Raw genomic sequence first — 25,383 nt, forward strand, 5'->3', positions numbered from 1 at the left:
GAACAGTTACACTAGTTAATATTTTGTGCCTTTAAAAACACTTAGAATTCTCTCCTGCCTTACAGACTTCTATTAAAAAATATATATGAAAAAAGACTAAACAGAAAGACAAAAAAAAAGCAAGAAAAAAGACTAAACAGAAAGACAAAAAAAAAGCAAGATTACATCTGACAAAAAGAAAAAGTACCCTTACATTGACAAACTTCTACAATACACACTGTAAGTGCACACAGTTAATCTGTGCATTGCGATTTATAAACAGTTTGTAAAGCCTCCATATTACACCAATTGTGATTTTCAGTAAAAACATTATGTGCACAAAAGGGGAAAGGTGTCCTGGTTTAGTATTTTTGGGTGCGTAGAGGTTAGTAGTCCACGTATTGCACTGTCCACGGTTTAAACCCATTGCTTGCTGTGGGTACTTTTGTTCAGATTCTTACTCAGCCGTCCTGGCTGCCGTCTGCCGGAATCTTCTTCCCACTCGTAACAGTGATTGACGCGGGCACAGCTCAGCAGACACGGCAGCTCATCCTGGTACTGTGTGTAGTGTTCGATCAGCTCTGCTAAGGAACTAAACTCAGTCTTGCATTTCTGTCACAAAGGGAAACACAAACAAATACAAAATGACTAGATAAATTCGTACCACAACAACTGGCATTATGACACCATTTAGATAAGGTTGGTTTCCGGAAAATATTTGTATGGACCGCTATGCTGTCAACAGGTAACTGCAATAATCAGTGATCAAAGTTCCAAGTTTTCACATGGAGAATACACACACACATATATATTCTAGTCCATGCACAAAGTAGGTTTCTGGTACCACTTAAGGGGATTAAACATATACATGGCATCTTCAGTATACCATGGCCTACACAACTGTGTCATCCCAAGGTGGCAACCAGAACCAGGTAGGGGTCAATTACAGTTACTACAATTTTGGTAAAAATTGATGCAAGCAATTGGTTGCACCAGTAGGATTAATACAACCCCAATTCCTATGAAGTTGGGACATTGTGTAAAATGTAAATAAAAACAGAATACAATGATTTTCAAATCCTCTTCAACCTATATTCAATTGAATACACCACAAAGACAAGATATTTAATGTTCAAACTGATAAATTTGTTTTTGTGCAAATATTTGCTTGTTTTGAAATGGATGCCTGCAAAACGTTTTAAGAAAACTGGGACAACAGTATGTTTACCACTGTGTTACATCACCTTACTGAGGACAGTAATTGTGTGTCATGATTGGGTATAAAAGGAGCATCTCCAAAAGGCTCAGCCGTTCACAAGCAAAGATGGGGCGAGGATCACCACTTTGTTCTTAAACTGTTGGACTATTTTTTTTTTCATGCAGTTATTAACAATGTTTCTCAACATTCAATTGCAAGGAATTTAGGGATTCCATTATCTACAATCCATAATATAATCAGAAGATTCAGAGAATCTGGAGAACCTTCTACACATAAGCGGCAAGGCTGAAAACACTGAATGCCCATGATCTTCGAAGAGGCGGCACTGCATTAAAAACCAACATCATTGTGTAAAGGATCTTAAGGCGTGGGCTCATGAACACTTCAGAAAACCATCCATTTTCTTCCGCTTTATCCGGAGTCGGGTCACAGGGGCAGCAGCTCAAGCAAAGCCGCCCAGACCTGCCGATCTACACACACCTCCCCCCCCCAAATCTACACACACCTCCCCCAGCTCCTCCGGGGGAACCCCAAGGCGTTCCCAAGCCAGCCGAGAGATGTAGTCCCTCCAGCGTGTCCTGGGTCTTCCCCGGGGCCTCCTCCCAATGGGACGTGCCCGGAACACCTCTCCAGTGAGGCGTCCAGGGGGCATCCGGAAAAGATGCCCGAGCCACCTCAACTGACTCCTTTCGATGTGGAGGAGCAGCGGCTTGACTCCGAGCTCCTCCCGAGTGACCGAGCTCCTCACCCTATCTCTAAGGGAGCACCCAGCCAACCTGCGGAGGAAACTCATCTCGGCCGCTTGTACTCGCGATCTCGTTCTTTCAGTCATGAGCCAAATCTAATGACCATAGGTGAGGATCAGAACGTAGATCGATCGGTAAATCGAGAGCTTTGCCCCCCTACTCAGCTCTCTCTTCACCACGACGGTCCGATACAGCAACCGCATCACTGCAGATGCTGCACCGATCCCACACTCCATCTGTCCCTCACTCGTGAACAAGACCCCGAGATACTTAAACTCCTCCACTTGAGGCAAGGACACTCCACTGACCTCAAGAGGGCAAAGCCCCTTTTTGCGGTCGAGAACCATGGCCTCGGATTTGGAGGTGCAGATTTTCATCCCGATGCTTCACACTTCGGCTGCAACCACCCCAGTGCACGCTGAAGGTCCTGATTTGACGAAGCCAACAGAACCACATCATCCGCAAACAGCAGAGACGAGATTCTGTGGGTCCCAAACCAGACCCCCTCTACACCCTGGCCGCGCCTAGAAATTCTGTGCATAAAAATAATGAACAGAACCGGTGACAAAAGGCAGCCCTGGCGAAGGCCAACGTGCATTGGAAACAGGTTTGACTTACTACCGGCAATGCGAATCAAGCTCCTGCTGCGGTCGTACAGGTACCGGATAGCCCTTAGCAAAGGACCCCGGACCCCGTACTCCCAGAGCACTCCCCACAGGGTGCCCCGAGGGACACGGTCGAACGCGTTCTCCAGATCCACAAAACACATGTGGACTGGTTGGGCGAACTCCCATGAACCCTCGAGCACCCGATGGAGCGTGTAGAGCTGGTACAGTGTGCCGCAACCAGGACAAAAACCACACTGCTCCTCCTGAATCCGAGGTTCGACCATCGATCGAACTCTCCTCTCCAGTACTCTGGAACAGACCTTACCGGGGAGGCTGAGAAGTGTGATCCCCCTATAGTTGGAACACACCCTCCAGTCCCCCGGTCTGCCAATCCAGCGGCACTGTCCCCGATCACCACGCAATGTTGCAGAGGCGTGTCAGCCAAGACAGTCCCATAACATCCAGAGACTTAAGGTACTCAGGATGGATTTCATCCACCCCAGGAGCCTTGCCACCGAGGAGCTTTCTAACCACCTCAGTGACTTCGGCCTGGGTAATGGCCGACCGATAGTCCTCCTCCATGGCCTCCCCAAACTCCTCCCAGACCCGAGTTTTTGGGGGCTGTGGCACGCTTGGCCTGCTGGTACCTGTCAGCTGCCTCTGGGGTCCCACCTACCAACAAAGATAAGTAGGACTCCTCCTTCAGCTTGACGGTATCCCTTACTTCCGGTGTCCGCCACCGGGTTTGGGGATTGCCGCCACGACAGGCACCAGAGACCTTGTGACCACAGCTACGAGCGGCCGCATCGACAATGGAGGTGGAGAACATGGTCCACTCGGACTCCATGTCTCCAACCTCCGCCGGGATCTGGGAGAAGCTCTCCTGGAGGTGGGAGCTGAAGACCTCGCTGACAGAGTGTTCCGCCAGTTGTTCCCAGCAGACCCTCACAATACATTTGGGCCTGCCAGGTCTGACCGGCTTCCTCCCCTCCCAGCGGATCCAACTCACCACCAGGTGGTGATAGGTCGACAGCTCTGCCCTACCCTCTCTTTACTCGAGTGTCCGAGACATGTGCCGAAGGGTCAGATGATACGACTACAAAGTCGATCATCAACCTCTGGCTCAGGTGTCCTGGTGCCACGTGCACTTATGGACACCCTTGTGCTCGAACAAGGTGTTTGTGATGGACAAACTGTGACTAGCACAGAAGTCCAACAGCTGAACACCATTCGGGTTCAGATCGGGGAGGCCGTGCTTCCCAATCAACCCCCTCCAGGTCTTACTTTCGCTGCCCACGTGGGCGTTGAAATCCCCCAGGAGAACAATGGAGTCCCCATTCGGAGTGCTATCTAGTACCCTCCCAGGGATTCCAGGAAGGTCGGGTACTCTGCACTGCTGCTCGGCCCGTAGGCCGAGACACGGTGAGAGACCTGTCCCCGACCCGAAGGCGTAGGGACGCGACCCTCTCATTCCCCCAGAAGTGAACTCCAACACATGTGCGACTGAGCTGGGGAGCAATAAGCAATGCGAACCCAGCTCTCCGCCTCTCCCTGTGGGCAATGCCAGAAAAATGAAGGATCCAGCCCCTCTCCAGGAGTTGGGTACCAGAGCCCAAGCTGTGTGTGGAGGTGAGCCCGTCTATCTCTAGTCGGTATCTCTCAACCTCCCGCACAAGCTCAGGCTCCTTCCCCCCCCCCAGCGAGGTGACATTCCACGTCCCAACAGCCAGGGGCTGTGAGCATGGACCAGGCCCGCCGGGCCACCCGCCATCGACCGCCACCAAATCCTCTTCTGCAACCCGACCCCATGGCCCCCTCTGCAGGTGGTGAACCCACAGGAGGGCGGGCCCACGTTGCTTCTTTCGGGCTGAGCCCGGGCCGGGCCCCATGGGCTAAGGCCCGACCACCTGCGCTCGGGCGCGAGCCCCAACCCCAGGCCTGGCTCCATGTGGGGCACCGGCTTCCGCCCTACCGTGCGACATCTCGGTCCTTGATTTTTTTTTTACTGGTCATGGAGGTACCTCAGCAGGTGGGTTGCTGATTAGCTTCTCCCTTGAGCATAAACCACCTGATCATTAATTAAATCACCCTGCTGAGGGTGATTGGTAGCAAGGAAAACCTGCATGGTCTCGGCCTTTCATGGCACATGACTGCCCACCCCTGCCCTAGAAAAACAAAGCTTAGCAATTGGTACAGAAACATTTGTCTGCCATTACAGAGTTCAGACATTCCTGTAGTTCTTGACCAAATTTTCACACACTGCAACAGGGATTTTGGTCCACTCCTCCATACAGATCTTCTCCAAATCTTTCAGGTTTGGAGTTTCAGCTCCCTCCAAAGATTTTCTCTTGAGTTCAGGTCTGGAGCCAGGCCACTGCAGGACCTTGAAATGCTTCCTTAAGGAGCCCCTCCTTAGTTGCCCTGGCTGTGTGTTTGGGGTCATTGTCATGCTGAAGACCCAGCCATGACCCTTCTTCAATGCTCTTACTGAGGGAAGGAGGTTGTTTGCCAAAATCTCACAATACATGACCCCATCCATCCTCCCTTCAATATGGTGCAGTCGTCCTGTCCCTTTTGCAGAAGAGCACCCCCCAGAGTATGATGTTTCCACCCCCAATGCTTCACGGTTGGGATGGTTTTCTTGGGGTTGTTCTCATCCTCTAAACATGGTAAGTGGAGTTGATTCCAAAACGCTCTATTTTGGTCTCATCTGACCACATGACCTTCTCCCATGCCTCCTCTGGATCATCCAGATGGTCACTGGTGAACTTGAAATGGGCCTGGACATGTGCTGGCTTCAGCAGGGGGACCTTGCTGCCCTGCAGGACTTTAAACCATGACAGCATCATGTATTACTAATGTAATCTTTGTGACTGTGGTCCCAGCTCTCTTCAGGTCATTGACCAGGTCCTCCCGTGTAGCTCTGAGCTTTCTCAGAATCATCCATACCCCACAAAGTAAGATTTTGTCCCTGGTGTCCTTCGACAGCTCTTTGGTCTTGGCTATGGTGGACAGGTTGGAGTGATTGATTGGGTGTGTGAACAGGTGTTTTTATACAGGTAACACATTCAAACAGGTGCAATTAATACAGGTAAAGAGTGCAGAATAAGAGGGCTTCTTAAAGAAAAATTAACAGGTCTGAGAGCCAGAATTCTTGCTGGTTGGTAGGGGGTCAAATACTTATTTTATGCAATAAAATGCAAATTTATTTAAAAGTCATACAATGTGATTTTCCGGATTTTTTTTTTTAGATTCTGTCTCTCACAGTTGAAGTGTACGTACGATAAAAATTACAGACCTCTCCATTCTTTGTAGGTGGGGAAAACCTGCAAAACTGACAGAGGGTCAAATACTTATTTTCCCCACTGTACATCCAGGTTTTGGAGCAACACATGCTGCCATCCAAGCAATGTCTTTTCAGGGATGTCCCTGCTTATTTCAGCAAGACAATGCCAAGCCACATTCTGCACGTGTTACAACAGCGTGGCTTTGTAGTACAAGAGTGTGGATACTGGACTGGCCTGCCTGCAGTCCAGATCTGTCACCCATTGAAAATGTGTGGCCCATTATGAAGCGCAAAATACGACAACAGAGACCCCGGACTGTTGAACAACTGAAGTCGTACATCAAGCAAGAATGGGAAAGAATTCCACCTATAAAGCTTCAACAATTAGTGTCCTCAGTTCCCAAACGCTTACTGAGTGTTGTTAAAAGGAAAGGTGATGTAACAGTGGTAAACATACCACTGTCCCAACTTTTTTGAAACATGTTGCAGGCATCCATTTCAAAAATGAGCAAATATTTGCACAAAACAGTAAAGTTTATCAGTTTGAACATTAAATATCTCATCTTTGTGGTGTATTCAATTGAATATAGATTGAAGAGGATTTGAAAATTTTTGTATTCTGTTTTTATTTACATTTTACACAACGTCGCAACTTCATTGGGATTGGGGTTGTAAATTCAATAGTGTTGTGGTGAATGCTTGGTCTCCAAAGTGACTGTCAAACAAGGTTGATGGCCATTCTATGACATGCAGTAGTGTTCAGAATAATAGTAGTGCTATGTGACTAAAAAGATTAATCCAGGTTTTGAGTATATTTCTTATTGTTACATGGGAAACAAGGTACCAGTAGATTCTCACAAATCCAACAAGACCAAGCATTCATGATATGTACACTCTTAAGGCTATGAAACTGGGCTATTAGAAAAAAAAGTAGAAAAGGGGGAATTCACAATAACAGCAGCATCTGCTGTTGATGCTACAAACTCAAAACTATTATGTTCAAACTGCTTTTTTAGCAATCCTGTGAATCACTAAACTAGTATTTAGTTGTATAACCAGTTTTTCATGATTTCTTCACATCTGTGAGGCATTAATTTTGTTGGTTGGAACCAAGATTTTGCTTGTTTACTAGTGTGCTTGGGGTCACTGTCTTGTCGAAACACCCATTTCAAGGGCATGTCCTCTTCAGCATAAAGCAACATGACCTCTTCAAGTATTTTGACATATCCAAACTGATCCATGATACCTGGTATGCAATATATAGGCCCAACTCCATAGTAGGAGAAACATGCCCATATCATGGTGCTTGCCCCACCATGCTTCACTGTCTTCACTGTGAACTGTGGCTTGAATTCAGAGTTTGGGGGTCATCTCACAAACTGTCTGCGGCCCTTGGACCCAAAAAGAACAATTTTACTCTCATCAGTCCACAAAATATTCCTCCATTTCTCTTAGGCCAGTTGATTGTAACCTCTTCTGCACATCTTTTATTTAACAGAGGGACTTTGCGGGGGATTCTTGCAAATAAATTAGCTTCACACAGGTGTCTTCTAACTGTCACAGCACTTACAGGTAACTCCAGACTGTCTTTGATCATCCTGGAGCTGATCAATGGGTGAGCCTTTGCCATTCTGGTTATTCTTCTATCCATTTTGATGGTTGTTTTCCATTTTCTTCCACGCGTCTGTTTTTTTTTTTGTCCATTTTAAAGCATTGGAGATCATTGTAGATGAACAGCCTATAACGTTTTGCACCTGTGTATAAGTTTTCACCTCTCCAATCAACTTTTTAATCAAATTATGCTGTTCTTCTGAACAATGTCTTGAACGTCCCATTTTCCTCAGGCTTTCAAAGAGAAAAGCATGTTCAACAGGTGCTGTCTTCATCCTTAAATAGGGGACACCTGATTCACACCTGTTTGTTCCACAAAATTGATGAACTCACTGACTGAATGCCAGACTATTATTGTGAACACCCCCTTTTCTACTTTTTTTTTTTTACTACTAATAGCCCAATTTCATAGCCTTAAGAGTGTGCATATCATGAATGCTTGGTCTTGTTGGATTTGTGAGAATCTGCTGAATCTACTGGTACCTTGTTTCCCATGTAACAATAAGAAATATACTCAAAACCTGGATTAATCTTTTTAGTCACATAGCACTACTATTATTCTGAACACTACTGTATATTACCCCTTAATGTGATAACTAAGCATAAAACAGCATACGAACTATTACTTTTCAAACCCCATTATCTCAACCAGTAATCTGTCACTTTTTTAAAAAACGTAACAAAAATTTGAGCAACTATCTTTGGATCCCAGTACAAACTGAAATTGACTGTTTTATTTTAACAGCATAGCTGTTCAGTCCAAACTATACCTTTTTAGAATCTTTATGATCAGACAAATAGAGTGGGTCTGCATTTCAGTATGACTGGAGCATTTTAAATGTTGACCCCTGTGTAATCCTTCACTGATCCCTACCACTTTGAGATGGCCAGCATACATAGTTGTGTTAGCCATGGTATACTAGGGTTGGATTCTAAGTGTTGTTTAGTCCTCTTAAGACAAAACTGCTGTCAGGCTCATGGACTATGCAGCCTATCAGTCAAGTATGCCATGTTGACACAATATCCAATATCCAGCTAACTAGCAATATGTTCCACAACCAGTGATTTGAGAAAGCTATGTCTTAAAATAATTAGATCAGTGGAGTTATGTGAGGACATAGTGGTTGCTTACAGATACTAAATCTCAAATTTTTAGAACACACCTCTTCAAAACATGTAGCAGCAGGTCTATTACAGACAGGTTTCAGAGTGAGTCATTGTTCAGACACTAAATACTTTAAATTGTAGCCCAGATCATAAAAGTTACAAAAGAGGAGGGACTTCAGGGAAAATGGGCCTTGAATAATCCAATCAAGCACCTAGATTTATGAAATTAATGTAATTACAATGATCAAAATTTCCCAAATTTTACCAGATTTCCAAATTTGGGCATGCTGACATTCATACAGTTACTACAAGGGTGAAATATTTGTTACATTTTGTGGCACCGATGCATGTTCCCAAAGTTGACATGGTCACAGAAATTCTTTTACAATTTAAATGTGTGCAAAGTATCGAGTTGATCAGAAAACAGGATCTTTATCAAGAGGGAAATTTGACAGTTTCTTAGCAAATTGCTTCTTCTGTGCAACTTCAGTTTCATTTCAAGTCAAAGCAAATGCTAGTCTGCCCAAAGAGGACAATCACCTCCAGCAGGAATTTGCCTTTGCGGCTGTTTTCTATGAGGTAGGTGACGAGTCCACAGGGGAAACGAATGATCAGAGAGCCACACTTGTGTTTCTTGGGATGTGGGCAGAGGAGGTATGATCCTAGAACATCTTCTGCAAGCAGGGAATAGCTGCTGTCACTACAAAAGAGAAACACTCTTAAAAAGATATTTGGAGGTTCTGAAAGACACACTGAATTTTGGAGGGGTGCTCACGTCGCAATGCCAGCCCAACACCAGACCGCCTGAGCCAATGCCTCTTCCGTTTCGGCCAAGCTGGGGGCATGTGAACTCCTCACGTCCTTGTCTTGTTCCTTTCCTGTTCCACAGTGAAACCTCCAGTATAATCCAAGACTGGTAAAAGAACTGCTTAGTTTAAACAAAGCAGAATACTGCAAGTGGTGATGAAATAACTCAAAAGTTCATGTTATAGAACATTCAACTCAAGAGAAATTACTTTTACCCACGTGAAAGATTATCCAACACTCTAATATTCCCAAAAATCACTAGTGCAGACCAATGTGCCACCACATCACCCTGAGTGACGGTCCATCACCTAAAGCCTGGCCCAGCCACCAAGACTACCCATGATGAGGCAAGACGTAACCGCCATGGTTGAACAGTCCAACAACTACGATTCAAAGGCTTTCCGTCACATTGTAGACTTTTGTCCTGACTTAACATGTTCAATTGTCCTTTGACAAAGTCATTACTTGTCACATCCGTGTAGACAATCACATGACGAGATTGCTTGTCTTGTGGTTATTTAGCATATCATAACACCATTTTCAGTTATGTGACTATATGCGAATTCCGTGGTTATTTATCATAACATAATGCCATTTTCAGTTATGTGGATATATAGATTATGTGACTCATGCCAGGTTCCACAAATCCAAAAATGGGAGATGTGGATGGAATACAGAGAAGACATATGTGGGGGGTTCATTAAAGATTTCCCCTGACCCACTTCTGGTTACTGTAGGAGCGTGAAATTGCACATGCATGCGTATCTCAAGAGGTAACATGACAATTTTCAGCTCAGAACTCATTCGTTCCTTTGCTGCAGGTGCTCAAGTAAAGCAAAGTCGCATCATGGAGCCAGTTGAGTGTAGAGCAGTTATCAGGTTCCTGTATTTGAAAGGCCACACACCGACAGAGACGTTCGATGAGATGAAAGAGACTTATGGCGAGGATGCCCCATCTTATGATGTTGTTAAACACTGGCATCGTCAATTCAAGTGTGGTCGGACATCTGTGGAAACAGCTCCGATTCCCGGGCGACCACATTCCGCCATTGATGAAGGCACTAACCGGCAATTTGAGGCCGCCATTTTGGAGGATCACCGCACAACCGTTCGCTAACTAGCCCAAGATGTCAAGATCAGTGTGGGGTTGGTGAAAAAAATCATTCATGACCATTTGCACATGTGAAAGGTGTCTGTACGGTGGATTCCCAGGATGCTCACACCTTTCCAGATACAGGAACAAGTCAAGTACTCCCAGGCCCTTTTGGACATGTGTCAAGGCAACTAGGAGAATTTCTTCAACAGACTATTCATGCAAGACGAAACATGGGTCCATCATTGTGATCCAGAAACTAAAGCCCAGTCGAAGCAATGGAAGCATTTTGACTCGCCACCTCCAAAGAAAGCACGGGTTCAACCCTTGGCCGGCAAGGTCATGCTCACAGTCTTTTGGGACCAGCGCAGCGATGATGGATTTCCTGGAAAAGGGTGCCACAATTAACAGGACATACTATGCTTCACTGTTGCAGAAATTGCGGGTGGCCATCAAAACCGAGAGGCACGGCATGCTGAACAAAAGGAATCCGCCTCCTGCAAGACAATGCCCCAGTTCACAATGTTGCCCAGAAGGAAGCACTGTCCTGAGGCTATGAAATCCTACCTCACCCACCTTACTCTCCCGGCCTCGCACCATCAGACTTTCACCTTCCTAACCATGAAGTCCTTTTTGAAGGGAAAGCACTTCTCAGGCGATGAGGAGCTTATTTTCGAGGTCAGGTAGTGGCTTCAGATGCAATCTGGGGACTTCTACAGGGAGGCCTTCACAGCTGCATAAAGCGATGGGAGAAGTGTGTCACCCTTGGTGGTACTTATATAGAGAAAGACTAATAAACGTGCCAAGTTTCGTTCCTCTCAGTACACGGGAAGTTGGTCAGGGGAAATCTTTAATGAACCCCCCTCATATTTGCAAGCATGTGGGAAAAACTTGTATGATCCAACCGTATAGGCATACTCTAAATGTGGGTCCGTCTGCAAAGCTGGAAATGTGTCAAGATCCGCATTCTGTTTTAGATGCAAACAGCTTCCAGTCCCATCAGGCTTATGACGCCAGATCACTGAAAGTCAAACTGGTGTGAATCATTAACGGCGTATGTCAACGAGAAGCACAATTTCTTCAGGACCACTCCTAGCGGTCGAGTCTGTCGCACCTTTAGTAGTCGTGGTGGTGGGACCTGGGCCAAACACTGAGGGTTTGCTTTACCTAAGAAGCTTTTTGACTCTGGAAACCGCTTTGTGAACACTTGGCCCACCTTGTGAGGAGCCCAGTCGCTCCTGAACACAGCGCTGTTTGAGCGGCGTGAACGTGAAGGAGCGGTATGCCCCAGAGCGCAGGACTTTCTCACGAATGGCTTTCTTGCGCACAAGTGAGGGGGAGGAGGTCACAAAGGTTTCTTCTTGGCTGGTTTGCTGATCACCGGATGCTTTTGAGCTCTTCTGCACAAAACAAACACACAAATGTTTTTTATATATATATATATAGCTGAAATATTCTGTACATTACACAAATGAAAAAACATTCATCATTTGTTGTATATAATGCCTAAAATAAATCCTTGTCATTTGATATTTTATTAATTTATAAACAAGAGGAAAGGGACTTACATTTGGTGTGCAACGCTGGTCCTTTGAGGTCAAGAGATTCCAAATCGTTCAACACAAACTTTAAATAAGCAGTCCAATCCAAAATTGCTCTTAGTCAGCTTGCAAAAACAGTCAGATAGTTCAAAAACAATCCTGCCTATGTAGGCCGTATCTGATGCCGTGGATTAACTTCTTTGTGTACAGACTGCTGTCTGCTCTCCTCAGTCCAGCAAAAAACGCACAACAAAAATTTATCGCGCTTCTCATCCAACAGCACTTCTACTTCACCTTGAGACATCACAGCGAATACTGCAAATGCCTCCAGACGGTCTATGGCATACTGATAATAAGCTCACTCAAATCATCATCTGTCATCAAAACAAACCCCACCATGTTTGTTTTTAAGCTAAGCGCCGTTGCCGCTAGTGCACCTGGTGGTCACGGCATGCAATAGCACTACAGAGTACCAAAATTACACAGTAAACAGCACCAAAGCTCCACGGTAAATGAACACAATGGCAAATGGTACGAATAAACCATGTCACGTGACAAACAAACCAATCAATTGACAAGGATCTATTCATGCGTTCTGTAAGTATACACTGAACAAAAATATAAATTCACTTTTGTTTTTGCTCCCATTTTTCATGAGCTTAACTCAAAGATCTAAAACATTTTCTATATACACAAAAGACTTATTTTTCTGAAACACTGTTCACAAATCAGTCTAAATCTGTGTTAGTGAGCGCTTCTCTTTTGCTGAGATAATTGATCTCACCTTACAGGTGTGGCATATCAAGATGCTGATTAGACAGTATGATTATTGCACAGGTGTGCCTTAGGCTGGCCACAATAAAAGGTCACACAGAGAGAGAGAGAAAAAAAATATTTGCCATCCTAGCTTCACATTCATTTACAGCCATTTTTCATTCATTGCAAGAAAGGTCAAATTACAAATGAGCATCCATATTTATGTGGGGGGGAAAAAAAAAACGGAATAGGATGAAATGTCATAATTTGATAATTTCAAGATCAAGTCAAATTAACATTTTAATTTGTACACCTGTGATTACTTATTGGTTAAGTAACTTAAATAGTGTCACAGTAGTGTTTAGAGACTCATCTTCAACCGCTTATCCAGGATCGGGTCGCGAGGGCAACAGCTCTAGCAAGGGACCCCAAACTTTCCAGATACAGCTAAATTTCAGCTTTTTTTTGAAGCAGTCTGATCTTTTTTATAACTCAAGGCTCAAGAATATGATTCTGTCAAATCTAGATAATCTTGCAATTCTGTGTTTTAGGAAAAAAAAAAAAAAAATCTGAAAACAATAAAAGCCCAAAAGAACCATTGTGCCAAAAAAAAAGTTGCCTCCAGTGTTCCAGGCTGCCTCCAAATAGTCACATTTTGCTACAATTTTTTGAGACTGTGTGAGTTAAGCCCTGATGTAACGCATCACGTGATAAATCTGTTTCTAGGTCCAAACAAAACACTTATGGTTATGTAAATTGACGAGATTCATTTCATAAATGGTTGGTACAGCCGCTACAGCATCAGCAATCAAAACAAAAAGGCCATGGTAGATCAGCTGTAGCCACTTCTGATTCTGTCACTGGCTGGGAATCTATAAGACGACAGCTCCGGTGAGGTTTCCGACCTATTCACTCGGTCCCACATCCGGTAACTCCGGCTGTGAAGTCTTAGCTTCGAAAGAAGCTCAGCTGATGCAGACGACCAACGACCACAAACAGCTGACAAAGCGCACATTTTTTTTTGTTTGGACCCGGAGGTTGGAAATCACGTGATGGGTTACGTCACACTTAACCAAATTTTTTAAACCACTGCTTATGTGGCGAAAACCAACCTAAAGTCCTTCACAGTAATCTAGTGAGATGTGATGGAAATATGAATAAGACCATTATCTGTTTATCCAGTTAAAAAAGTCACAATCTAGTTTTACACCAGGGTTGGTAACTGTGGGTCTTGGGGGTGGCTGCAGAGGGCCCAAGTCTAAAAGGGGGCACAGCACAGACACCACTGGGTCCAAAGAGCATTACCTCTGTTTTGCTTTCATCCATCCATCCATTTTCTTCCACTTTATCTGGAGTCGGGTCGCGGGGAGAGCAGCTCAAGCAAAGCCACCCAGACCTCCCGATCCACACACACCTCCCTGAGCTCCTCCAGGGGAACCCCGAGGTGTTCCCAAGCCAGCTGAGAGACGTAGTCCCTCCAGCGTGTCCTGGGTCTTCCCCGGGGCCTCCTCCAGATGGGACATGCCTGGAAACACCTCTCCAGCGAGGCGTCCAGGGGGCATCCGGAAAAGATGCCCGAGCCACCTCAGCTGGCTCCTTTCAACATGGAGGAGCAGCAGCTCGACTCTGAGCTCCTCCCCCTATCTCTAAGGGAGTGCCCAGCCACCCTGTTTTGCTTTCATTGAAATTTAAATCATATTTTAATATGCAGTGAAAATACATACTGGTTACTTACAGCACCATTTTCCAAACATCCCAAAAAGTTTTATGCAGACTTATAATTGCAATTACAACTTCCCACTTTATGCTAAACTTGACAGTTTACTTATTAAAACTATAATACTCACTTTAAATGCATTTACCCAGCAGTAGTAAAACTTAAAAAAAAAAAAAAAAAAAAAAAAACTGAAATCCAAACCTTAATCCCAGGCAACAATCCCTGAAACGGAGCTCTCCTGAAGGACACGAGAGCACTAACACTGAGAGGGAACCCGTGATTGAGCAGCGACGGGTTACGTTGAGGCTTGCGGCCGGCTGAGTCTTCTTGGGCCTCGTCTGGATGTTTGTCCAAGTAAGACAGCTGGAAGCAGCGGCAAAGCAGAAGGTTCAGGAACTGAGCCTGAAGGAGACCAGACGGAAGACATGTCCAATAATTACTGTGAGATCTGCAGTGTTAAAACAAGGATTTAAATACAAACCATTAAAACAATTTCAGTGCTTTCAAAGTTTAATTTAACTCACAAAAATTTATCTGTCAGTATTTAAGTTTAGATATAGCAACCTGCAGTGTAGCAGTCACATCAAAATGTAGTTCAGTCATATATGACCATCTTGTTGGGAAAGTGTAGTGACACGGACCCACAACAGGGGGCGTAAATGAACGGACAATAGAAGGAGTTAAATTAGAACACTTTACTGTTGTGAATGCCACAACCAAACACAGCAGATTACAGAATGAATACAAGTCAATCAATAAAGGTGTCGTGTGGGCAGGCTCGACGATAGGAGACGCCCATCTGGAGACGAACCGGAACCACACGATTTCCACCGCCACCGAACCCGAGGGATACTGGAGCCGCCAAGTCCCGAAGTCCCCAGGTGGCCACCGTCTCAGCGTGTCGGATCTGGTACTGCTGGCGGAAAACAAAGACAGTCAAATGTGGGTGTGTGTACACCCTGTAACAATAATGGTGGGAATTCCACCTCCACCTCTCACTCAATATTCTGATGAGTATGCAGTGATCCCTCAGAGGAAAAGAGTGCCGTCCTGCACTCACTCAGCTTCCACAAAACAAGGGACCGGTACTCCTGCAAACACTCACAATATACAGATTATAAGGTAACCACAAATGGCTGAGGATATTACCTCTCGCTGAAGTCGATATCTCGGCGATGTGGTGGAGGTGTCTTCCTGCTTTTATTCCAGGTGTGATGCAGATGATCGGTGACAGCTGTCATGGTTGATGAGTGACAGCTGTCACCTCGGCTGTTCCTGTAGGCGGCAGCGCCCTCTCGTGCCTGAAGCCCGCACTTCAGGCAGGGCGCCCTCTGGTGGTGGGCCAGCAGTACCTCCTCTTCTGGCGGCCCACACAACATCTTTTCTGACTGTAAAACAGTGTTACGCTTCGCTGTCCAATAAGACAGCATAATTTGACAAACTACATCATCTTAAAATTGACTAGACTATTGCAAAACCCACACAAAAAGTTGCATCTTATTGACTTTGATGTTTCTGATGTCTTGCAGCACAACAGTGTATTCTGGGTCAGCCAGTTAAAGTTCCTTTTATGTAAAAAAAAAAGAAGTAAATTCTGTATCAGCATGGAAGAAAACTCAACATCTCATATTACTGCAACTGACTAAACACATGTAGAGAATGAGACATACAAAATAACCTTAACTATGTGCCAGCAATCGTTTCATAATTATGACTGCGAGCATCTGAAGACAGATGAGTTAATGAGCTGTCTCAGAGAAAATTATGCAGAAAAGAGAAGTTGGCTGGATGACCATCACCGATTTCCATGAAACTTTCCAGAAGAGAAGAACCATAAAAACCTGGGCCCCATAACATTTTTTCACTCCATAAAATGTTCCGAACAACTTTAGACAATTTTTTTTAAATGATCCACTTTTGGCCATGCTTGCCATCTCTACATTGAAATATAGAGTAAAAAGCCGGTTTTGAAACTGAAAGTTCTTAATTCTTGATGCTAGGGCTGCCATGACTAGTCACAACTACGTCAACTAATCACGACTACGTCGACTATTGAAACCGTCAACAACTAATTTAGTAGTCGACGAGTCATTTGCTTTGAACCTTGAACCAATGAAGCAGTGCTTCGATCTGCTGCTTTGTTGGATCTTTGCTTCCTTCGCTCCTCTTCAGAAGCGGCAACTCCGCTTCTTATACCCTTTCAAAGCCATTAAAATATGTCAATCGTGAGTCACTTAAAGTGACTAACTGGGACTCCTTTCTTGTTGTGAGAAAGAAATGAGAATCGTCCTCCATTCCGTTGCTCCAAACGCTGCACCTCCGAGTCAAGTTAGAAAGATAGAGTCCTCTCAGAATTAATAACTTCAAAGCGAATCGCCATTTAAATCAAATGACACCTCTTTCCAAACAATGTAATACAAACAAACTGCAATTGATCAAAATGTTTTTTTTCCCCTCCCAAAATGAGACGTCCTGGCTGACGTGCAGTGGCCCAAGACTGTATGGCTGCAGACCTGCAGACTCCAGCAGCCAGTTGAGCTTAGCTCAGACGTATGGAGAGAATTTCATGCCATTAATGCTTTTGACAAGAACTATAGATTTTTTTCTGTCTATGTGCAGAGATCAAGGAACCACCATGTAGAGTTTATGTCCAGAGATCAAGGATCCAGTGACAAATTTCATATTTATTTACTTTAAGACTCAATAAAATGTTGACATAGAAAACCTGTAAAGCCTACTTTTAGTACGCAGAAAATTCACAGGAAGTATCGATAAGGGAATTGATAAGGAATCAGATTGATCAGCGGAATCGATAATGGTATCAATATCGATAACATGCGATAAGCTGCAATTTACATATGATCCGACTAATCACAAAAATAATCGTTGACTAGTCGACTATCAAAATAGTCGTTTGTGGCAGCTCTACTTGACGCCTGTATTGTTGTTCTCTGTGTACCAGAATTTAGGAAATATATTTTCTAAATGTGTCTAGTGTATGTAGCATGGCATATTGCAGTGTAAATTAACGTAGATAGTCCAAACTATACCTTTTTGGAATTGTTATGATCAAACAAATAATGTGATATACAACACCTGGAAATAATTATGGAATCACCGGCCTCGGAGGATGTTCATTCAGTTGTTTAATTTTGTATAAAAAAAAGCAGATCACAGACATGACACAAAACTAAAGTCATTTCAAATGGCAACTTTCTAGCTTTAAGAAACACTATAAGAAATCAAGAAAAAAAAAATTGTGGCAGTCAGTAACAGTTCTAAACTCTGGACCAAATACAAACAACATGGGAAGGTTGTTAAAGGCAAACATACTGGTAGACCAAGGAAGACATCAAAGCGTCAAGACAGAAAACTTAAAACAATATGTCTCAAAAATCAAAAATGCACAACAAAACAAATGAGGAATGAATGGGAGGAAACTGGAGTCAACGTCTGTGACCGAATTGTAAGAAACCGCCTAAAGGAAATGGGATTTACATACAGAAAAGCTAAACTAAGGCCATCATTAACACCTAAACAGAAAAAAAAACAAGGTTACAATGGGCTAAGGAAAAGCAATCGTGGACTGTGGATGACTGGATGAAAGTCATATTCAGCGATGAATCTCGAATCTGCATTGGGCAAGGTGATGATGCTGGAACTTTTGTTTGGTGCCGTTCCAATGAGATTTATAAAGATGACTGCCTGAAGAGAACATGTAAATTTCCACAGTCATTGATGATATGGGGCTGCATGTCAGGTAAAGGCACTGGGGAGATGGCTGTCATTACATTATCAATAAATGCACAAGTTTACATTGATATTTTGGACACTTTTCTTATCCCATCAATTGAAAGGATGTTTGGGGATGATGAAATCATTTTTCAAGGTGATAATGCATCTTGCCATAGAGCAAAAACTGTGAAAACATTCCTTGCAAAAAAACAGATAGGGTCAATGTCATGGCGTGCAAATAGTCCGGATCTTAATCCAATTGAAAATCTTTGGTGGAAGTTGAAGAAAATGGTCCATGACAAGGCTCCAACCTGCAAAGCTGATCTGGCAACAGCAATCAGAGAAAGTTGGAGCCAGATTGATGAAGAGTACTGTTTGTCACTCATTAAGTCCATGCCTCAGAGACTGCAAGCTGTTATAAAAGCCAGAGGTGGTGCAACAAAATACTGGTGATGTGTTGGAGCATTCTTTTGTTTTTCATGATTCCATATTTTTTTCCTCAGAATTGAGTGATTCCATATTTTTTTTTCCTCTGCTTGGTCTAAAAAAGTAACCGTTACTCACTGCCACAATTTTTTTTATTGATTTCTTATAGTGTTTCTTAAAGCCAGAAAGTTGCCATTTGAAATGACTTTAGTTTTGTGTCATGTCTGTGATCTGCTTTTTTCTACAAAATTAAACAACTGAATGAATATCCTCCGAGGGCGGCGATTCCATAATTTTTGCCAGGGGTTGTAGTTTTCAATATGATTAGAGCATCTTTTAATTTTGCCCCTGTGTAATTCTTCAACTGACCCCTACCTGGCTGCCTATTGAAAATTCAGGTGGCTAATCATTTTTTTTTTTTTTTCAACAGTGTAATGTCTAAGGTGTATTTGTGCTGAATTTGATGATTGTATCACCATTTGCAGGATTGTTTCGGTTATCAGCTGCACTAATAGGGCCAAATCTGGGTGAGCGGGAAATTTGAAATTTCTCACAAATCAGTCAATTTTCTGGTTATTTCAGCAAATAAGATGTGCTTTCCTATGTTTTCCAGTACACAGAATCGATTTATATGGTTACGTTGGTGATTAGAGGTCAAGGTCATTGATAAAGGTCAAGGTCATTCTCAAATTTTGCAATTTTTTACATATGTGCTTAACAGGACATTTTAGCATCTGAAGTACTTTTTGATCCTACATTGTCTTTTGCCCCACACATTACAGACATTACGAGGACTGCCTTCTTTCATCTGCGAAATGTGGCGAGGATTCGTCCCATCCTGTCTATGGCTGATGCTGAGACTTTGATACATGCGCTTATTTCTTCCAGACTGGATTATTGTAATGCTTTATTTCTGGCCTGCCGCAGTCTAGCATTCGAGAACTTCAGTTGGTACAGAATGCTGCTGCCAGACTTTTGACACAAAGTAGGTTTGACCACATTACACCCATTCTGGCATCCCTTCATTGGCTACCGGTTTCTGCCAGATCAGATTTTAAAGTTTTATTGTTGGTTTATAAAACTGTTCATGGACTGGCACCTTCCTACCTGGCAGACTTGGTTAGGCCCTACATACCTGCGAGGCCCTTGCATTCGCAGAGCGCAGGGCTTCTGTGTGTTCCGAGGATGAACAAGAAGTCTGTGGGGTAAAGAACCTTCTCCTACCATGGCCAAACTCTTTGGAACGATCAAATTTAGTTTGCGACTACATCAATTGATAGAACATATTGTTAGCATAAAGTTGATTGCTAACATGCACAGTAATAAGTATCTTCACATTCAATGAGGTTATCAAATTGAGAATTCTAAATAGAAGTAGTTAATGAAAAACGTGTTAATTTTTTTTAATACCAATATACATTTACCATAAGATATGTCACGTGATTTGTTTTTGCTCCCATTTTTCATGAGCTGAACTGAGCCATTGTTCAAACACTAAATACTGAGGCAGTTTTTCATTAACACTGCAATATTCAGAATACTGCAGTGTTACCCGAGGCCAAGACCTTGTATCTGGGGGTTTGTCTGAATTTGTGCTTTGTGCTGAGTATTTCTAATTTTAAAATGCCAGGGCCATTGAATTTACAGTGAGAATTCTTGAGATGTACAGCTTGGTAAAGATTGAAGAAATCATTATTCATGAGTTGACTTAGTTCAAGAGGTTGACAAAATTTTGGACTGAGAGGTCACGTTGTTCTTGTCTTGTTCATATGACCATATTTGTGTGTGGCTCAGACAACCATTTATTTGTACAGAGCACCAATAGCGACCTATCAAAAACAGAAAGTGGGATATATCAGTACAAATACAATTTGTAATTAATTTGCAATCTTTGGTTTCATAGATATATGTCATTACCTTGGTAAGCTGACACAAAATGCATACAAGCTTTATCAGTTTATGAGAAATAAACTTTCCTTGCACAATACTAGTTACATATAATATACATTAAATTCTACTTTTACATTTTTGAGTTTGTAAACTTTGCATATCATGGGATGAGAAGAGAAAATACCTCTTAGGAATAAATGTATATTGGTATAAAAAAATTAAGTTTTTTTTAATCAACTTCAGCGTTTAGAATGATCGAGTTGATAACATCACAGAATGCAAAGATACTTAAAACTGTGCATGCTAGCAATTAACTTTATGCTAACAATATGTTCTATCAATTGATGCAGACAAACTAAATTTTATCATTTCAGGCACTAAAATGTCCTGTTAAGCCCAAAAGATGTGTGAAAAATTGTAAAATCTAAGAATGACCTAGACCTTTATCAATGACCTTGACCTCTAATCCCCAAAATAACTGTATAAATTGATTCTGCGTACGGGAAAATACAGAAAAGGACATCTTATTTGCTGAAATAAGCAGAAAATTGACTGATTTATGAGAAATATCAAATTTCCCGCTCACACAGATTTGGCCCTGAAAATGCTCACCCATAGGATTCAAAAAGTGTCAATTACAGAAATGTAAGGAAATATGCCACGGAATGAACAGTGGTCTTAGAAGGTCACTGGCACCCTGTAAGAGGAATCACACTCACTTTTTCTATCTACCTGTCGAGAATTGAGAACAGATGTCAAAGTTGGCCATTTTTAATGTAACACAATCTGAGGCCATTTTGACATCAAATTTTGAACTGACCAAAATTCAAGTAAAATTTTGCTTGATGGATACACTAATATATGGTGAAAATTTGATCAAAATCGGAGTCGGTCATCCAGCCACCCTTGCAGGATTTTCTCTCTCAGACAGCTCATTAATGGGCTTGCAGCAGACCATGACAAAACGAGAAAAACAAAGAGGAAACAACATTTGACCAGAATGAATGAATTAATTTGCTTACCGCTCGGGAATGCCTTGCATTGAACACGTGGCAGTACAGCTGGGCGTCGGTGCTGCCTGGGTTGTGGGAGATGAAGGCAAACTGGGAGTCAACGGGCCGAGCAGTGGACAATGAGACTCTGTGCAGTGCGTGAGCCATCAGGAGCGTCTGCAGCCACAGACAGCCATATGACTGAAAACGAGGCCTCAGCCGTTCCATACGTTCACGTGATGAACAAATGAGCATTCTTACCGTTTCATCCTCATTGTACATTTTCACACCTTTGATGGAGAACTTCAGGGACACAGGCCTGCGTCTCTTGCACATCTGATTGTAAACAAGCCAGCGGTTACAATTACACATATCTGAGGTTTTCATCCAGAAAGATGTGAAAATTCCAGATAATTTCTCGTGGATCTGGACTTACTTTGAGGGACATCAGCGCAGCATGAAGCTGCTCAATCTGATCATCCAAGCAGCTGTCGTCCACAGGAAAAGAACCCACATACTTTACAGCAAAGAGAGCCAGCGACAAACACACAAAGCCACGTGAGAGATGGACATGATTATTTATTTTGGAGTAATTTCTGGACTTACCTCTGCTGATCGTGTCACCGTGCTATCTTCTCCGACTGGTGCCTCGCCCATGTTACCCGTTTATCTCTGCAAACCCACACAAATCACAACCAGAAGGTGACCTCCTGGAGCAGGGTTGGAGACCCCTGCTGATGCCTAGCAAGCGAATGTCTGAAATGCATTTAAACACACACACACACACACACACACACACACACACACACACACACACACACACACACACACACACACACACACACACACACACACACACACACACCTGGCAATTTTAACAATATTTTCAGGTCTGTAAAACAACTTTGTGCACTTCACAAAGTCTTGCACAGTAGCAGAATTCTGATGTAGCCAAGGATTAGTTATGAAATTTTCTACTTCTGCATATGAAGAGTTCAGATGCAAAACCCAGTATCTCCAAAACCATAAATTTTTAGCTGAGGCCAACATGTACTTGGCTGTCAAGGGGACCATCAGTGTGCAAAATGGCAAAGGCTATTCGCCCAACTGTTGGGCAAATAAATACGTCTTATCTTATTCACCCAACCACGATCATGTATTTGACATGTTTTGTGCATCTAAACTACGTTTTTTACACCACTTTTTAAGGCTCTATTGCAGTATATGTTTGACACATTTAATGGCGCCGTCTTTAATTACTGTGAAAACACCACAATGGATGAAAACAGACAAACTTCATAAGCATTTTGAACGGAAGCCTGTTAACAACGATGAAACAGTTTTTGAACAAAATGCTGCTTGTTGTCTGTAAGATGGTGTTAGTTTGACACAGTTCCATGGGTGTGATGAGCCAAGCAGAACCGCTTTAGATCACAGCTCCTCCGCGGGCTGCGAACCCTCCCGCAGCCGGTGAGAAAATACCCGCCTTTTTTCCCTCCCGTGTTGAAACCGAAGTGAGCTTACAAGCACCCTCATTGGTCGGTTGTGGTTGGGCGTATATGCTCGTGAATTTACTTTATTGACCCAACGGTTGGTCGTATAGCCACTCTCGTGCTGGCTATGAAAGAATTTGAGCAAACTGTTTTAATTTTATTGATGAAAGTTTGTGCATTTCCGAATATGGTTTCCTTTAAATCTCCATTTTTCTCCATTAAAAAAACAAACAACAACAACAAAAAAAAACTTACTAGGTTTTGCATCTGAACTCTTCATATTGTGTGGAAAACACGCACAATTTTACCAACAAACATGGCAGTAGATACGCTGAAGGTCACGTGACTGCGGCAGTATTTAAAAACTGCACATTTCTGCTTTAGAAGTGAGGTGAGAAGCTCGGTCATCCGTGGGAAGCTCGGAGTAGAACCGCTGCTCCTTCATGTTGAAAGGAGCCAGCTGAGGTGGTTCGGGCATCTGGTAAGGATGCCCCCATGGGCACCTCTCTAGAGGTGTTCCAGGTACGTCCACCTTGGAGAAGACCCCAGGGAAGACCCAGGACTAGGTGGAGAGATAAATATCTCCACACTGGCCTGGGAACGCCTCGGGATCCCCCAGAGAGTAAAGGTGGGCGATACCGGGAATTTTGTATTGATCCTATACCAAGTAAATACAGGCCCAGTATTGCCGATAGATACCGATACTTTTTCATATTTAAGCTTCATAGATCCAAAGGACCTAGCATAGATTTTCGCCAAACATTGTACATGACAACAAAATACTTTATCACAATCAACATTTTTGTTTAAAAAAATATCACTCAATACAACTTAAAATCTCCTGAGGTAGAGGGCTGACTCGAGGAGAGCGCTGAGTGGGCGGGCCAGGCTGAGCCTACCTGCATGGCTGGCAACAACAAAAGACCAGAGGTGGGAGGGTACGTTGCTCCATGTTGTGTGACACAGCGCAGCGCTGCTCTTACAGACAGAGAGTAGACTTTGATGAATCTGCGTGCGCAGCAGTCAGTGCGTGCAGGAGAGAAAAAAAGCTTGAGTATCGATCTTTTTACACAAGGAATGTTTAATATCAATACCAGCGTTGGTATCGATATTAGGATCGATCCGCCCACCTCTACCAGACAGAGGTGGTCAATGTGGCACAGGAAAGAGAAGTCTGGGGTTCTCTGATGGAGCTGTTGCCCCCGTGACCTGATCCCACATAAGCGGCTTAAGATGAGACATTTCTACCAAGTACATATTACATTTTTCCTAGCAGAGCAAAAACATTTAAAAAGGTTTTGGTTTTAAATGGCTAATCTTTTCCCCTTCATATTTTAGCATTCGTTTACGTGAGAAGCTAGCTTGTTTCAAATAACGTCCCATGAGGTCCAGAATTATGCTAACAGTATTTTATCTTGATGCTTTAAAATGTTACAACAAAAAAATTGGCCAAAATTACGAATGTAATGTTTTTAAAGCTCAGGGCGATACACTGATTACGCGTTTAAAATATCACATCTGAATCAATGTAATTGATATAATTACTACCCCCCCCCCCCCACACACACACAAAATCTTCCTTCCTAGCACATATTCTGGAAGAAAACAGTTCTAAAAGAATAATCATGATTGTGAATTGTGCTACATTCTTAACTATTTTTGGCAACGTTAACTTTTAAAAGCATCGAGATAAAATACTGATTACAATAATTCTGAATGGTAAAATTAGCCATTTAAAAAAAGAGTTACCCTTAAAAGTGAAACGGAAGAAGTTGTCGAAGATCAGAATTTACACTTTAATCAAACTAGTTTAAAAAAGAAAAAGCCCGTCTGAAAGCCAAGAAAACCCACAGCGCTACGCTGCAGTACACCAACCCGACAGTAGGCTGCGCACTAACCACAAAATAATTCTCCAAAACTTGAGACAGATTTGCGAACACTCGTTTCGAAAGCTTTGTTGTAAATCTCCGCAGTGAAACAAACGATAACCTCCCCGAAGCTTCAGGAACCTCACAGCTGACGTTTGTAGTTGCACAACAAACGTTAAATCAGAGAAACTTACTTTTCAGTCGCCTCCTTCTCGCCGTCACTCCTCACCTTCACCTGGCGCGCGAGTCCCAGGTGTGTGTGTGTGTATGCGCGCGCTCCCCGACAGGGGTGGGGCCACAGGTGTTAGAGGAAGTGTGGATTCTGCTCCCAAAATGTGAAAATTATACGGAAGAAAACGTCTTTATGCAGTTTTTTTTTTCCTGCTTCACATTCCCGGTCATTGCGCAATTCACGATGCGTATGTTTAATAAGACCTAATTATTCGCAAGAAATTTAAACAAAACAGAGCGAGGTAGAGCAGTTATATTATCACACGCGTAATTTAAGG

The 25,383-nt window shown here is 43.2% G+C and overlaps 1 protein-coding gene across 3 annotated transcripts; it reads right to left on the reverse strand.

Moving 5' to 3' along the window:
- Nucleotides 1-120: 120 nt before the first annotated feature.
- On the reverse strand, nucleotides 121-25,155 carry sh2d5 (SH2 domain containing 5). 3 transcript variants are annotated; one of them, XM_034165853.1, is made up of 10 exons: nucleotides 25,069-25,155; nucleotides 22,120-22,185; nucleotides 21,950-22,030; nucleotides 21,775-21,849; nucleotides 21,544-21,690; nucleotides 14,672-14,872; nucleotides 11,624-11,856; nucleotides 9,332-9,469; nucleotides 9,097-9,256; nucleotides 121-591 (listed from the first exon to the last, which is right to left on the reverse strand). In XM_034165853.1, the coding sequence occupies exons 2-10, from the start codon at nucleotides 22,168-22,170 to the stop codon at nucleotides 397-399; spliced, it is 1,281 nt and encodes a 426-aa protein (XP_034021744.1). In that variant the 5' UTR covers nucleotides 22,171-22,185; nucleotides 25,069-25,155; the 3' UTR covers nucleotides 121-396. The 3 variants fall into 3 exon arrangements, with proteins under 3 accessions (XP_034021744.1, XP_034021745.1, XP_034021746.1); XM_034165854.1 differs by having other exon boundaries at nucleotides 22,120-22,269; XM_034165855.1 differs by having other exon boundaries at nucleotides 124-591; nucleotides 9,332-9,434; nucleotides 11,673-11,856; nucleotides 25,069-25,154.
- Nucleotides 25,156-25,383: the final 228 nt, after the last annotated feature.

Source organism: Thalassophryne amazonica, chromosome 3, assembly GCF_902500255.1.
Source record: "Thalassophryne amazonica chromosome 3, fThaAma1.1, whole genome shotgun sequence".
Classification (NCBI taxonomy): Eukaryota; Metazoa; Chordata; class Actinopteri; order Batrachoidiformes; family Batrachoididae; genus Thalassophryne; species Thalassophryne amazonica.

What these genes read in the sequence shown, in the direction of transcription:
- sh2d5 (XM_034165853.1), bottom strand. Translation starts at nt 22,170, where the DNA reads ATGGGCGAGGCACCAGTCGGAGAAGATAGCACGGTGACACGATCAGCA. An exon ending in TGTACAATGAGGATGAAACG is followed by an intron (nt 21,691 to 21,774) that starts GTAAGAATGCTC and finishes CTGTGGCTGCAG; the next exon opens with ACGCTCCTGATGGCTCACGC. An exon ending in GATTGTTGCCTGGGATTAAG is followed by an intron (nt 11,857 to 14,671) that starts GTTTGGATTTCA and finishes TGTTTTGTGCAG; the next exon opens with AAGAGCTCAAAAGCATCCGG.